This window comes from Manis javanica, chromosome 3, assembly GCF_040802235.1.
Source record: "Manis javanica isolate MJ-LG chromosome 3, MJ_LKY, whole genome shotgun sequence".
Taxonomy (NCBI): Eukaryota; Metazoa; Chordata; class Mammalia; order Pholidota; family Manidae; genus Manis; species Manis javanica.
The window spans coordinates 173,683,021-173,699,327 of record NC_133158.1 but is presented as its reverse complement, the minus strand read 5'-3'; the positions used below and the strand labels follow the sequence as shown (position 1 = coordinate 173,699,327).

Genomic DNA, 16,307 nt, shown 5'->3' with positions numbered 1-16,307 from the left:
CCCCTTGGACTCCGTCTCACTCCAGGCCCCACCATTGCTCACACTGGCCGCGATTTCCTATGGCATCCCTCTCCTTGCATGGTCCACAGCCTTCTAATCTGTACTTTCCTGAAGCCGGGAGCCCCACTCTCTCAGCCAGGCGGCTTGCAGAAAGATCTGAAGAAAGAAAGGAATGTTTTGCACTAGGTCATAAGGCACTTACCTGGGGAAGAAAAAAATACCTGGTTCCTCTTCGGTGTCTCACCATGAGTCACTGACCTCACAGCCCAAAGGGCCTGGAAGGAAGCCAGCTGGAGATCCTACGGTCTGACTGAGTCCTGCCCCACAAGGTCATTATCCCTGTGGGCAAGTGTACCTTCATGCTAACTGAGATCAGTCTCCTGTCACCAAGAGCCACCCAGAGCCAGCTCTCCTGGCCCACCTAAGCACGCCCCTGACAAGCCTGCCTGTCCCGCCTGAGCACGCTGCTGCGGCTGGAAGGAGCAACATGGGTTCAGTCCCAGAGCTTGGTGGCTGGCCGATATGAAACACTCCCCTGGCCAGGAACTGGGACCGCCACGTCACCCTGCAGACTCAGAGCAGCAAGGCCGTGAGCAGCTCTGGGGAGGGCTGGGGATCCTGGTGGGCAGTAAGACACCTGCACCATCTCTTAAGGTCTGGCCTCACCTCCCTAGGAAGCCTCACTGATTCACCCATCTGGGCACCTGTTCCACTTCTCAGTCAAGACCTGGTAAGTCTCTTCCTCACACCTTCTCTCTTTGGGGTTGCAGCAATAAACAGTTAGCAGCATGCATGTGGTGCTTTATGGGTTACCAAGGCTCTTCAACCACTCAGCTTCCTAGACTGAGCTGTCCACACCCCAGGATCCTGTGTCCCTGCCCTAGGACCTTGTGCCCAGGGCATTCTGACATCAGTTTTTGCTCATAGATTTGTGATAAGGGTAAAGTTAGGTAATGGAACAATTTTTATGTTAAGTGCAGACATAAAGTAAAAGCAAACTTCCTCATTTTTAGGTAAAACAGTAGACACAATTCCCAGAACCCTTAGGAACAGACTTCCACATTCCCAGAGCTCACTCCACTGGGCACTTGGGTTGCTTCCACAGAGAAGGATGGCAGCGCTATTAGAAACCATCACACTGAATCCTGTCAATAACCCAGGTAAGGGGGATGAGAGGCAGAGGGGGTCACTTCCTGAATGTGCGGCCCTGTGGTGGATCTCTAGGACTTTGCAGACAATGCTCTCTTTTTCCTGACGCCTCCTCCCATATCCCCTTCCCCTGAGCAACTCCATTCTTCCTCAAAACTCAGCCCCTGGGGAGACTTGCTAACACCCCCCATGCTGAAGCTGGGGCCCTCCTCATGCCGCCCCCTCTTAGAGCTTGTGTTTGGGAGTTCCTGCCATCCTCCGACACCCACCAGCACGCTCTGAAGGGGTGTTTGCCGAATAACAGAAAGGAAGAGGAAGGGCGGAGTGGAACGGTCCTTTCCAAATGGTGATGAGAACCTGCGGAGGTGGGCATTATCTGCAGTAAGTGAGAAAGGGGAGAGGCACGGGGAGAGAGCAGGAACAAGGCAGGGCATGGAGGGGGGAGAGGAGAGCCGGAGACAGCAGGTCCGCGAAGGAGAGGAGGTGGACGGCGAGCCCGCCCGCACAGACAGGGCCCCCGAGAGTGCAGAGAGCAAAGCGGGCGGGAACCAGCCGCTTCCCACATCTCCCGCCCCAGCAGGGGCCAGAGGAGGGAGTAAGGCCAGGGCCGGCCGGCTGCCCTCCCGTCTGGCTCCGCTCCTCACGGGCGGGGCCAAGGCGCCCTAGCTCCGCCCTAGCTTGGCTCTGTCCTGTGCAGCCAGAACGATAGGCCGAGATGGAGTCTGTCCCAGGCAGAACCAGAGGGTGTGCCGAAAAGGGGCTGGGCTCTCTGGGCGCGGCTGGCGCTCCTGCTGCCTGTGTTGACATCTCAAGAAAAGGCTTCCTCATTTTATTGTGGGGACTGGGGGGGCCGGGCCATGGCCTCTAAATGGAATCCTGCAGGTCAACATGCTTAAGGCTCCTACTTGGAAGAAAGTGCTGTTGAAGAAGTAAATCCATATAATGGTAGAGAAGATCAACCCCAGCCAACTATATTAAACCACAAATCTTTCATTCGCAGACACAAATGAATAGCTAAGTGTGGATAAAATGAGAGTTCCTGTGGCCAGGATTCTCACCTGGCCCTGGTTGACTAGCTCACTGCACACCTGTGGGCAATACATGGCTGTTGACTCTATATAAAGAGCTCTGCCCAGTACTCTGGGCACGACAAGGTGGCAGAGCTGCAAGGCTGCAGGAGAACAGAGCAGAGGCTGGAGTGGTGGCAACGCCGAGGACAGAGGCCCAGAGGGCGGCTGTGTGGACAGAGGGGCCCAGAGGCAGAGACTGGCTTGCTGCATGCAGACCCGCTCTGAGTGAACAGGATTCTAGTGACTGACCTGCCACCTGGAAATAAAGTTGGGTATAACCCTTTCACCCCAAGAACGTTTTACTGTCATTTTCTTTGATCACGTTGAATCCATAGCGAACTTGCCCAGGGCTGAAACCCACTGGCAAGACACCAAGGATCCCAAGACCTTTGAGTAAAAATAACAGTTTTGAAAAAAGAACCAAGATAAATAGATGAGCAAAACAATGAACCAAAGAAAAATATAGTGCAGGGAATAGGAAATAACTTAAAAGAATAGATTAGTATTCTCAGTGAGGTTCTAGGTTTTTTTCCCATAGACAAAGAGGGATAAAAAGCCATTGAAGAAGAGGAAATAGAAAACAGTACAATGTTCTTGGAAATTGAAAATGTAAATTGTCAAAGATGTGAAAGAAATACTTGAGAATAGTGCTTCTCAAAATGTGATCCCCTACCAGCTGCAGCAGCACCCAGGAACTTTTTAAAATGAAAACTTCTGTGTTCCAGCCCAGACTAGGTCAAACACCAGGGGATGGGGGCCAGCAATCTGTGCTCACAGCCTTCCAGGAGACTGGGATGCGCCTCAAGTTTGAGAAACACAGACCTAAGACAGAACAAAAAGCCAAGGAGGTGAGAAACATGAGAGAAAATTAAAAGACTGAAAGAATCAATATAGGAAGAGTTATACAAAGGGAAAACAGAGACTTTGGGGAGTATACAATCAAATATATAATTTCAGAAAATGTCCTTGAACTGAAGAATTTCATCCCCTCAGAGTTGCTGGGAAGAACAGATCACATACCCATAAAGAATCCGTGACATGTCACAGCACAAAGCAAGCACTGAGTAACTCTCACTACCCTGGTCACTGCGTGTTTGACGTTCATCCTTCCAAACCTTTCTCTGTATCAGGACAGTCTCCTTTATAGTTGTTTTCCATAACGTTCATCTTATTGTTCATAGTTTTGCAACTTAAGTTTTTGTATTTAACAGGAAGTTCTCTCACTGCCAGTTCTTCCAGATTTAATTACTACATAGTATCCATACTTCACCTGCCTTTTGTTTTGTTTTTTTATAATTACAAATAATGCTACTAAGTTTCAGTCCTACCAACAGTATATGAAGGTACCAATTTCCCTCATCATTTAATATTATAAGTGGGTTTAATTCTTGATAAAAATTAAAAACAAATTTTCTTTCTTGTTGCATTTCACTGCATCTCCCTGACTTCATGTAGGGTGACCTCTTTTTTGTTTGTTGACCATTTTACGTTCTCTGTAAATTTTCTACTGATATTCTTTGTCTAGTTTTCTTTCCTATTAGGCTATCCTTTACTATTGATCTGCAATGTTTTCTATAACCTAAAAATCCATTTTTGTTTATTATACATGTTACACATTTTTTCTGCTAGTCTGTTACCATCTCTTAACCTAGTGAATAATTTAAAAACTTTTTTGAAGCATAAGATTAACATTAATTATTGAGAAAGTTGTAAGATAACTTTCTGTGGGGAAATGGAAGTTCCTATGGCCAGGATCCTCACCTGACCCTAAACTACTTGATGATGTAATCAGCCTTCTGCTAGGCTACTGCTTCTACACCCATAGGCAATAAACTATTACTGACTGAATCACTATATAAAGAGCTCTGCCCAGGGCTCTGGGTGGGGGTGGGGACAGAGGTGGATTATGGACCTGCAGACTGCTGGATGCAGATATGATTCTAGTGCTCAATCTACTGCTGTGAGAATAAAGCCAGGTATAAATCCTTTTACCCCAAGAACGTTCCGTTGTCGTTTCCTTGTCTCACTGCATCCATAGTGAACTTGTCTGGGGCTGAAACCCTCAGGCAAGACACTTTCTGACTTTATTTTTCTCCAAGTAGATAAGTTTTCAATGCCAATATTTGAGTAGTGTTTTGCCATCTGTGGGGACGTTGGGGTTCCTATGGCCAGGATCCTCACTGAACTTAAACCACCCGATGATGTAACTGGCCTGTTGCTAGGCTACCGCTTCCACACCTTTAGGCAATAAGCTATTATTGCGCTATATAGAGAGCTCGGCCCAGTGCTCTGGGCAGAGGCAGAGACGCTAGTACTTGACCTACCGCCGGGAGAACAAGCCGGGTAATAAATCTTTTCACCCCAAAGAATGTTTTGCTGTCAATTTCTTTGGTCACATTAAATCCATAGCGAATTTGCCTGGGGCTGAAACCCATTGGCATGACACCATCTTAAAAAAAATCTCTTTTAAATCCTTTCTCCATTCTCACCATGTAAATGTGCCATTTCTGGCTTCTTTGTTCTACCCCAGTGACAGTTTTCAAATCCTTGGCAAGTCCCCACCACCATTACCACTACTATCACTGTCACTGTATAGCTTTTTCAAAATATTCTTGTATATTTTCTCCTCCAGATAACTTTTACAATAAGCTTGCCAGGTTTGTTTTATTTTATACTCATTTATTCCTTCTTGAATGCTCTTCTTTTACATAGAGCTGAGTTTTTTGCCTATACTGTTTTCATTCTCTCTAAAGAATTTTTTAAAATATCTTGCAGGGCAGGTTAATTGACAGCAAATTCCTTTATTTTTTATTTGAGAAATTCTTCATTTTTCTTTCACTCTTGAAGGATAATTTCACAGGGTACAGAATTCTAGGTTGGTTGGTTTTTTCTCTCAACACTTTAATCTCACTCCACTCTCCCTTTGCTTGCTTTCAAAGAAGTCAGCTGTAATTCTTATCCCTGATCCTCTATAGGTAAGATGTTTTTACCTTCTGGCAGGATTTTTTTTTTTATCTTTGATTTTCTCTACTTTGATAGGCATAGGTATAGTTTTTGTTGTTTTTTTCTGTTTTTTTTTTTTTCCTTTACCCTGCTTGATGTTCTGAGCTTCCTAGATCTGTGATTTGATATGACATTAATTTGGGGAAGTTCTCAGTCATTGTTATTTCAAGTACTTCTTCTGTTCCTGTGTCTCTTACTCCTCCTGATATTCCCATTATGAGTATGTCACACCTTTTGTAATTGTTGCACAATCCTTGGATATTATTCTTTTTTTTTTAGGTTTCTATTGATATATTCTCAAACCCAAGAGATTATTTCCTCAGCTGTTTTAGTCTACTAATAAGCCTATCAAAGGAATTCATCATTTCTCTCACAGTGTTTTTTGAGCTCTGGCATGTCTTCCTGTGCTCACATTGCCCATTTGTTTTTGCATTCCATCTACGTTATCCATTAGAGCTCTCAGCATATTAATCATAGTTCTTTTAAAGTCCTGGCCTGATCATTCCAATATCCTTCCCGGGTCTGGTTGTGACATGCTCGCTCTGTCTCTTCTTGCTTTTGCCTCTTATATGTCTTGTACTTTTTTCTTGATATCTGGATGTGACGTACTGGGTAAAAGGAGCTGCTGCAGATGAGCACTCAGGAACGGGGCGGTAAGGTGGGGTGGGGAAGGGAAGTGTTCTGCAGTTCTATGATTAGGTTTCAATCCTTTATGGAACCTGTGCCTCTGGACTGTGTGATCTTCACACATTTCTCAGATTTTCTCTCCCCTGGTCCCCATTAGGTGGGGGACAGGCTGGCCAGAGGGGGCTAGAGCTGAGAATTTCTCTTCTCCCACATGGAACGCTAGAGTTGACTGGAGTTGGATATTTCCCTTGCCCCAGGTCAGTTAGGCTCTGAAAACACCCCAGCATGTTGGTCTCTGGTTGACTGGTTTGCCCTGAGAGCAGGACCTCTTAGGAGGAACAGAGTGCTCTGGTGTGTTTAAAAATAGTTCCTTTCCCCCACCTCCCTGCTGTAGGCATGAAGGGATTTTTCTCTGATATTTAATGGGAGAAACTAGCCAAGCTCCTGGAGGTAAAAACTCATAAAAGTATGGGGGCCTTCCTAGGACTCTGTTCCTGGAGTTTTTAACTCTCATACTTGTCCACACTGTCCCTCCAGAAATTTGTCAATTATAGCTCAGGTTTTTCTACCCTGCCATTAGTTCCCACAGTGGTTTCTGTTCATGAATCTCTGCTCTGGTAAGCCCTGAAGGCCTGCATTTGCCTGTCTCTCCAATCCCGGCTTCAATAGTTTGCCCTGAGCCCTCATGTCTCTTATAGATCCAAAAAAAGTTGATGATTTTTCAGTCTGTTCAGCTTTTTTACTGGTGATTAAGATGGAGTTGCAACTTCCAAGCTCCTCACATGTGGAACTGGAAACTGGAAGTCCCTGCCAAGTTCATTTTAAAAACCATCGTTTATAACTGCATTGAGTACATTTGTTCATTTAGGAAGAACTGACTTGTTTATAATTTTGGATCTTTGTATACAGGAACACAGTTGACATCTCTATTTATTCAGTGTGCTTTTTATTAGTTCAGTAACTTCAAGAATGTTTGATAGGTTTTCATATAAGTCTTGCACATTTGTTGGCCTGTTTATTCCTAAATATATTAGTTGTTTTTAAAGGTATTTTTATAGATCCATAAAAAAAAAGGTACCCTGATTGGTTATTGTTGGCTTATTGGAAGGCTAATGATTTTGGTAAGTTATTCTTTACTAGGCCTCTTTCCTTTGTTTTTGCTTCTTTATTAGTTCTAATAGTTTAGCTAATAGTTTTATTAGTTCTAACTGGCTAGTTGAATCTCCTGTACTTTCTAAGTACATTATGAAATCATCTGTAAATAATTACAACTTTTACTCCCCCACAATATTATTTCTTGTTCATGTCTTACCATTCCTCAGGGTTTTGACAAGTCCAGGCAGAACATGAAGATACAATCCAAACTTACGGGCCATATGAGTAAAGAAGCTACCAGAATGAAAGTCAACAAAAGCACAAGCAGCTGCAGACTTCAAAGACTTCAAAGAACTTCAAGAAATGAACAGGTGTAGATTATTACAAAAGTATGTATACATTTAAAGAAACAAAAAGATGCAATGAAAAACATAAGCAGCTACTAGGTAAAAAGAGACATATTTTCACATGAAAAAGGAAAGCTTTTAGAAACAAAAAGTACATCCATCACTGAACTTTAAATCCACATTTTTAAGCCGCATAAGAGCCAAAACTGAAAATAAGAATTGGTAAATCAGAAGGCAGGTTACAAAAAGTTACCCAGAGTGTTGTACAGAAAGCAAAATGTGGGAAAACATTAGAGGTTAAGAAACATGGAAGATAGAATAGAAAAAGGCAACATTAGCCTTCAAAAATATGTTTTTCTCCCTTTCATCATTAGGGTTTAATTAATCAAACAGTAAACTCCAGTCCTCTACCCACAACTTTGCATTTTCTCTCAGACAACAGGAAGTTAATCAAATGTTTACTGTAGCAGGTCCATTTGTTATGAAAATATATTTTCCTTAGCTCTTTAAAAACAATTTCAAGGTCATTTCCTGGTATCCTGTGCCTAGGGGAGAAAGTATATTTGTAACAAAGGTACTGTGTACTTTCTAATTTTACTGTACAGAAATCTAAAGGAACCTAATTCCTGGGGCAGGAGGGAGTGAGGGAGGCCATTTGTCATGTAGTCACACTGGCAGTGGCCTATGCTTCCCTTTCATGGTAGGCCAGCCAACAGTGTCAGCTCTTCAGAATGACATTCTAGGTGATATTTGTGCTGGCGAATTAGAGCAGGGAACTGGTGATGTCTAGGTCATGGGTCATTTCCTTAGTGGCTCATGGCCACAGGCAGCGGCCCAACCCCAGCAGGCGCCCTTAGTCTCAGGTCTGGGTCCAGAGGTCAGGGCCATTGGGCTGAAGTTTTTACCACTGCTAGAATAGCAACTCAGGGACTCTAGCAGGATTGTGTACATGCATATACATGATATAGTGAAAACATGAACATATGAGCCAGATACCAGGCCATGCCATGGGGACACAGCAGTGGGAAAGGAGCCCCCACCAGTAGGGAGTTTTTATGTGAACCCACTGGTGGGGGCTTCCTATACGTGGCTATCTCACCCCATAGATCAATACCTGGTCTATCTCTGTGTTTCTTTTAGGAGTGTGTATCTTAGAAAACAACCTTGTCTCTGGCATACCTTCCTCCAAGCTTTTTGGATACACTTAGCTTTTTTCTGCCAGTAGAAACTTGTGAAGTAATGAATTCCATATGCTTACATTCCTCAGTGGGAAGTGGGAGGATTACTTGTATTTACTCTTACAGTAAAATTAGTCTTTGCTCCAAGAAAGCATTATATTTAATAAACCCTAAATGCTAGATGAAGTTCACAGAAAGGAGTGGACTGGGTTTTTTTGTTGGGAAGCTTACAAAGTAACAGACCAAAAAAATATGTGTCTTTGACATCCATCAAATCACCCACTTGATTCTACACATCCACACTTTTGAAGGAAAATACCTCTCATCAGAATGTTTGAAATAAGTGCTTGAGTGATATTCGAAAAAGGAAAAGATGGTATCCCTGGCAGCCAAGGTAGTACTGGGAAGAAAGTGAGAGCAGGGGCCCAAACAGGATGTCATCCCCCGAGCCTGGGGGAGGCAGCAGAGGGCATGGGAGAGGCTGGCCCCGCAACACTGCAGACACTCTCAGGAGGAGGCAGGCTGCACGGAGCTTGTCTGAGACACCCAGAATTCTTCCCCTGGAGGGTTCAGTACAAGTCACAACGGAAGGAGTGAAGGTGGCTCCCTAGGGGGCCCTGGTGGAGGACTGGGTTTTGTGGTGGCTGTGTTGGGACTGAGGTGGCAGCATGGCATCCAGGTGGGGAACCCAGGAAGAGATACTCAAAAAGGCCTGGACCAGAGCCCAAGGTGTGGGGGTGCTGGGCACAGAGCAGTTATTTGAGCATGGACGGACTCACTGAAGAACAAGATGGAGAGAAGACTGGGGTTCAGTAAGATTAGGAAAGCTTGGAGGATTAAAAGCGTAGGAACCCTCCACACTGAGGAACGGGAAAGAGATGAAGCCTGTGCAGAGGATAAGAGGAAGAAAAGGTCTAGGAGAGACAGGTTGAGGGAAAGGAGGGTTTTGAGCAGGGTGATGCGGCTGGCAGGGGTGGGAGAATGAGAGCAGAGGAAGGCCACTGCATTGGGCAGCCCTGCCCTGGGGGTCGGTCCTGCAGAGGGAACAGCCCCAGAGAGTAAGAACAGGGTGCTGACACCCTGAGCAAGCTGAGAGAGGGACCAGGGTGGATGACCTGCCCGCTCTTCCAAGCAGCGTGATGGCACCAGGCGGGGGAGACACTGATGGAGGGTGGAGGGAAGTCACGGCCCAGCTCACATGGACAGAGGAGGGAGCCACCACAGACGAGAAAATCACAGGAATGAAGACCACAAGCAAAACCAGTCCTAGGGGACCCCGCGTGGGAGGGGACAGCAGTGCTGGCAAGAGGGAGTGAGAAAGGGAAGGGATGTCCCAGGAGCCCAGGATGGACTTGAGAAAGGGGATCTGACTAGGGCTGAGTCAGAAGCGCGTCTGCAGCGAGCGGGGGAGGGGCGCACAGAGGGTCAAAGTGAGGGAGGGGACGACGAAGACAGTCTGTGTAGTAGCCACTGGACCACAGCAGTTAGCCGAGCTAAGAAGAGTTGAGCTTCTGAGAGGGCCCCCGGCCTGGCCTGCCTCCTAGAAAATGAGCCTGAGGTCATGCTGGAGTTGGCCCTTTCTCCTGAGCCCAGCCGGCCGTGGCTTCTCTTCTGAGAATGCTCCTCACTGCCCCCAGCCCCAGCCCAGAAAGTCCTGTCTAGGGCGGCCGCCCTGGCCTCGGTCTGCTTCCTGAGGCTTCCTCCCCTCCCCTACAGCTCCCCGGGGAGGGAGGTGATGCTTCCTCTCTGGAACTCCTGCCCAGGCCATTGGGGTCTCCAGTGGTTCTGGAAAATCAGGCTGCCCACACTTGTCCACTGAGATGGTCCAGGCCCTTGGTCAGGAGCTGGAGAGGTTGGAGTCACCTAGGCAGGAGTGATGGAGCCTGGCCCAGTGGGGTGCTGATGAACTGAAAAGTGGGGAATGCAGGGACATGTTTCAGAAGCAGTAGATTGGGTATGGGGGTGAGATAAAGAGAGGGGCTCAGGCTGGTCTCTCCCATCGACTGGCACTGAACACTGTTACTCAAATAGCAGACATCCAAGGAAGAAGCGTACTAGGTGGGTGTGTGACAGCCAGAGTTTTCTCCCAGCCTGGGAAACCTCAGGGAAGAAAGCAGGTCTGTTTTCCTAAGAGGGGGCGGAGGGGGGGCAGGGCCTCTGGATGGCTGGATGGGAGTGCAAGACGGGACCCTTCTCATGTCCAGCCTCTGCAGGGACCTCCCCGAAAGGTTCAGGGCTGCAGTCTCTCAGTCAGCTCTGGGGAGGCTGCGGAAGTCCAGATGGCTGGGACCAGCTCAGGCCTGACCTCCCTTCTCCCAGCTCCTGCCCTGGGGGCAGCCATGGTAGTCTGTGCCTGAAGGCCTGGCCCGACTCCTTGCAGTCCTGAGACAAGCACTCCCCCTTGACGTAGTAGGATGCAACTTTCCACAAGATGGGCATTTTTGGTTTTTACCTCTGGGAAATGGAGTATTTGTTTTCCAAGACAGATTCTTGGATAGGAAGGCTGGGCTTGGAAAAAGTTTTTGGTAAAAATGGGAAGGTGGGAAATGGAGGAAGGCAGCCTGATCCCAGCAGGTGCCACAAGTAGCTTCCTTACTGTCCAGTTGAGGCTCAACTCCAGGGTATGGACTAGGGTGGTCTGACCACTGGGTTTGGAGGGGCAGGGGCGCATTTAGGTTCATAGATGTAGACTGTCATCACACCACGGGGGCCAATAGGGAAACCAAACTGAAGGACAGAAGCGATGGCCCTCGGGTGAACGACGGCCATGCATGTCCACAGACTGCACACACACACGCCCTAGCGCATTCCCACCCCATGGGCACTGGCTGCGGCAGGTTTCACTCAGAGCACAGGACCAGTCCCTCTAAGGATTATCTGTGTGCCTGCAGATGCCTGGAGAGGCCCTCGAGTGTTCAGGCTTCATAGGTCTTACCAGGCCCTGGGGAAGGCTCCCTGGGGCTGGAACTGTCGGGGTATCCACAGCTTCAGAGCCTTCCCTTCCACATATAGTGCACCATTACTAGCTGGTTATGTGTCCTAACCTCCCCACTTTCCACCACCAGACTGTAAGGACGGGATGGCTCCTTGCTTTCTCCATTCCCAGGGCCTGCAAAGCTGCTGTTGAGATGAATGAACACACCAATGACCAAATCCTTACCCAGCGGACGAATTCCTTTTGGTGCAGCATAAACATACTGTTCTTCAGTGGTGAGGAAAAGCGGCCACCTGGAATCTCCCTAAAACCCCTCCCATACTCCAGGCCTGGTAAGAAGATAAAGCAATGGTGGGGTTGTAGTCCTTCCTGTGCCTCTGCACCATGAGGAGCAAGTAGATCAGCAGCCAGATCTGTCCATTCTGTTCTCTGGTGCACAAGTGACCAGGGGGTGGCAGCTGATATACGGTCTGGTATGAAAAGATAAAATGAGCCGGGTCCATCAGATTGTCTGTCTCAGAATTCTGATATGAAATTAAGCAAAGAAGCCACTTTGTCAGTAGCGGATATTTGTAAAAAGTAGACAGAAAGGCCAAACTGGCCATATGTAAGCTTAAGTTGCAGAGGAGGAAGCCAGCTGGTGGCCAGACAGAAACAAAGAGACTTTAAGGGCTACAGGTCAAGGACAGCCTCTTGGGAGAAGACACATGAAGTGGTGTTTGGGTCGGCGTGGGGGGAGGCGGTCAGCTGGATTATAGGGAAGTGGGTGATGGGGCGCCATCACGGGAAGAGGGGTACACAAGAAGGCACAGGAAGGCTCCATGTGTAAGACCTGACTGTACATCAGGCAGAGAGGAAAGGAAGAGAGACAGTGTGGGGGGGGAGAGCTAGGTGCCGGATGCTGAAAGGTCCTGTGTGCTAAGATGGGAAGGCTGAGCGCAGTGCAGTAACACCGATCCTGCTCTGTGACCACCTCGACTCTGGAGACCTCCATCTCACTATGTCAGCTTCCCAAACCCACGGTTCCCCGGAAGTCTTGTCATCCCCCAGAACTAAGCCACCTGTAGACCCAATCCCATATCCTCCACTAACCGTAAGTCTAACCATTTTCTCCTTTTGTCTCACATCTACTCTGTAACCTCCTAGACTCAGGGCTTCCAGGCCTTTGATAACCAGTGGGCCTACCTACCTTGCCACACTGGAGCTCACAGCTGACCACCTGAACCAGACCCCAGCAACAGCCTAGAGTTACTCATACTTCCATCCTCACAACTGTCCAGAAAATGTCCAGTCCTAAATCAATCCCCCCAGTCAGCACTGCTACCTGGTCTTCAGATTGATTCTCCTCTTCTTCCATAGTAAAATAATTTTAGTTGGGAACACGAGTGCCTATCTAGACCCATCTCCCAGGCTTCCCTGCAGCTCAGTGTATAAGTTTTCATGAATGAAATATGGAGAGTGATGTGTACAAACTTCTCTCTTACCTAAAAGGAGAGTATTTACTTTCTACCTCTGCTCGTACCCCTTTCAGGAGCTGAAACCCTGAGGTGGCAGAGACCCAGCTTTTGGCCATGCAGCTCTGTCAGCACAGCACACGGAACAGCAGAACAAGACAGAAGGGACACAGGCCTGAGTGATTTGACAATGAGCCACTCCACCAGATCGGGCCACCTTCCTCCCTTTGGACTGTAATGTGAGAAGGAAAGAAACAAGTATCTTATTTAATCCACTACTTCTCACGGCAGATTCTACTACTGTCAAATTTGTGGAGAAAAATGCCATAACCAGTCGGGATGGTATCACCATAAATTCCTTGTCTCCAACCTCAGCTGAGTTCCATTTTCACTTGATCTTGGTCAGATCCCTTGCAAATTTCCCTAAGCAAAGGCTTCAAACTCTCATGTTTATCAGGCCTCTATCCAAACCCTCTCAGCCAATAATACTGTCTCTCATGGCACTACACAGGTTGAGACCACCAAGTAGGGTCTCCCACCATGTCCCACCTACCCCTGCAATCTTCTCCCCTTATCCCAGTATGTAGGTGCCCTTCTCTCTTCTCTGGTCAGATTCCTTCAATTAAAATCACAGCTCCACCATGGGCTGCCCATCTTGACCCCGTTTCCTCAATTCTAAAATGGAGGTGATGACAATGATACTCAACAGGATTGTGAAGATATGAGATGATGCATTCAAAGTGACAGCACAGTGCCTGATAAACAGTAAGCAGTGGCCACATGCCACTAACATTGCTAAAATAAGTGTGCCCACATCACTACCTGATAGAAGCCCTTCACTCATCTCCAAAACCTACAGAACAAAATCTAAACCTTTTGATATGTTAGGCCCTTCATGACATATCCATTTCCCCTTGACTCTTCTCTCTTGCCATTCTGCTTTGAACACTGTGCTTCAACAATTCGACCCACAGATCTAAAAAATAAAAGCAGTGGTCAGTCATTCAACAAATACATACTAAAATACACAATTTTGGCATTTTAGTGACTATGCCAATAAAGTCCCCTTCCTGGAAAAGAATACCCACCTCCCTAAAAATCACCAACATGAGAAAGAGCCTACTTTTCATTTTGTGTCTGGGAAGTGGCACTGAATTCAGTTTTCTCCTTTGTAAATTGACCTTCCTTTCAGCTATAAAATGTGATGCAATGCTAAGGTGGCTGTGAGGGAAAAAGCAATCTTTATAGTTTACTTCAAGTCTTAGTATGTTGTTTAAATGTACTTGAAATGTCACTTCCTGTGGAAAAGGAATGAGGTTCCTTTTAAGAGGGACTTATGATACATGAGGCAGACGGTGAGGCGGGCCACCAAGAGATGCTAAAGAATGGGAAGAGGTCCAAAGTGGCCAGAGAGGGCGGAGGAGACAGGGGAAGGCCCTCAGGGTGGAGTCAGTCCCAGATTTCCGCAAGGCCTGGCAGCACCAGGCTGCAGCCCCCGTCTCTTCCTCTTCCTGACTTCCCAGAAGAGGCACGAAGGGCTGTAGGGAGTACTTAGCACTAGACAAGAGTCTGCTTAGCTGGCCAAGCATGCCTGTCAGGTCAAATAAATGCCCTTGTCAGCTAAGTCATCTGTGGGTCTTTCTCGTGGGGGAAGGGGGTGGGGAGGAAAGGCCGGAGGGACATGGCCTAGAGATTCCAACACAAAGGCTAAAACACTGGTTTATCAAGACACTGTACTTCCCGATGAGGAGATGATGGTCAAATCAAATCCATTCTGGCCTGAGGAAAGTCAGAGTTAGAGGAATTTTATTCAGATTATTAACTCTAGTGCTTTTTTGGAGCCAGAACCTATAGCCAATTCCTCCTCAAGTCCACGAGAGTTAAGCATATCCTGTTCTCCAGGTTATATGAACAACTTTTAGGCATTCCTTAGATGTATATTAAGTGGTGTGGTGGCCAAATAGTTCCAATTAAAATCAATAAAATTTTATATGAATGCAAATAATCTAAAGACACATAAATTTAGCCCAATAAATGCATGTGATTCAGTATTAAATGAATAAACAAATAAATGTTTAAGCCCTTTTAATAGGAGTTTTTATGGAGACATATAGCCAATCTCTGGCTTACTTTCAAAGGCCCTAGTCAGACCATGAAGCTACAGGAAACATACTTGGTGGGAGACACTATAGGCCAAATACTGAGAACATAAATATCCTTGTAAACTGAAATCCATAAAGTGGTGGCAGAATTATGGACTAGTGGAAAATAGCAGGACCGAGGCCAAAGTAACAATCACAATGGAACAGTGGGTGTTCTGGACACAGACTCAGAGGCTAAAAGGGCAGGGAGTAATGCCGACCAGTGTTTACCAACCTACAAACAAGGCGACTGGGTACCCCCTACATTCACCAAGACTTCATGGTCACTGCACTTCCTCCCATACCCAACAGAACTTCTGAAGCATCAAATATATGGCTGAAGGGCACTAGATTCCAGTCCATTATGCAACTTTTTGCACAGGACAGATACTGCTAGTTACCCATCAACAGCTAATTGGTGCTTCCTTACCAACAGAAACCCTATTTTGCTCAGGGTAAGAATGTGCTCAACTGAAAACTCAATTTCCCCAAATATGCATAAACTGATGAATGAATAATGTATGTCCACATAATCAAATATTTGGCAATAAAAAGGAATGAAATACTGACACATGTGACATGAATGAACCTCAAAAACAATATGCTCAGTGAAAGAAGTCAGATATGAAAGGCCATATATCGTATGACTCCATTTATATGAAAGGTCCAGAGAACAGAGAATCCAGAGATAGAAAGATTAGTAGTTGCCTCGGGCTAGAGGTGGGAACAAAATTAGGAATGATTGGTAATGGGTATGGGTTTCTTTTCAGGATGGTACAAATGAATTTGACTGTGGTGATGGTGCACAACTCTGTGAATATACTGAAAGTCATTAAATTGCACACTTTAAATGAATGATAAGTGAATTATATCTCAGTGAAGCTGTTAAAAAAAATAACAACAATATCTAATTTCCCAAGATGCTGGATAGCTAAGGATCCATGTGCTGCAGTTCTGGTCAGTAAGATGCTAGTAAAAACACAGTGTCCTCATAAAAACAACTCAACTAACTCATATCTTTTCTCTCTCATCCTTTCCCCATCTTCCTAACTAGTTAAAGGTATAGGCCCTTGGGATCCTTATGAACAAAAACAGTTTAAAGATGGCAGAGAAGCAAAAATGGAGATAAGGTCATGGATATCCCGGGATCACTGCACCAGCCCTGGTTTAACTCTCTGGATTTGTTATGGGAGAGAAATATACATGAATTTGGGGGAAGTAATTAGAGTTGGATCTCTTTTACTTGCAGCCAAATGCCGTCCGTAATGAAGCATGCCTATCTAATAGCAGCCTGTGCGTATTCTCAGA

At 46.3% G+C, this 16,307-nt stretch overlaps 1 protein-coding gene across 9 annotated transcripts; it reads left to right on the top strand.

Annotated features, from left to right (window-relative positions):
- The first annotated feature begins 333 nt into the window (after positions 1 to 333).
- On the top strand, positions 334 to 14,937 carry LOC108400765 (uncharacterized). 9 transcript variants are annotated; one of them, XR_005063030.2, is made up of 6 exons: positions 334 to 730; positions 1,014 to 1,160; positions 1,379 to 1,530; positions 7,172 to 7,333; positions 11,576 to 11,736; positions 12,936 to 14,937. XR_005063030.2 is itself a non-coding variant. In XM_037024765.2 (5 exons), exons 1-5 carry the CDS (start codon positions 523 to 525, stop codon positions 13,094 to 13,096), a joined length of 630 nt encoding a protein of 209 aa, XP_036880660.1. In that variant the 5' UTR covers positions 335 to 522; the 3' UTR covers positions 13,097 to 14,937. The 9 variants fall into 9 exon arrangements, 1 of the variants encoding a protein (XP_036880660.1); XR_005063031.2 differs by having other exon boundaries at positions 335 to 730; positions 1,379 to 1,514; XR_005063029.2 differs by lacking the exon at positions 1,379 to 1,530 and having other exon boundaries at positions 342 to 589; positions 675 to 730.
- The last annotated feature ends 1,370 nt before the right edge of the window (positions 14,938 to 16,307 follow it).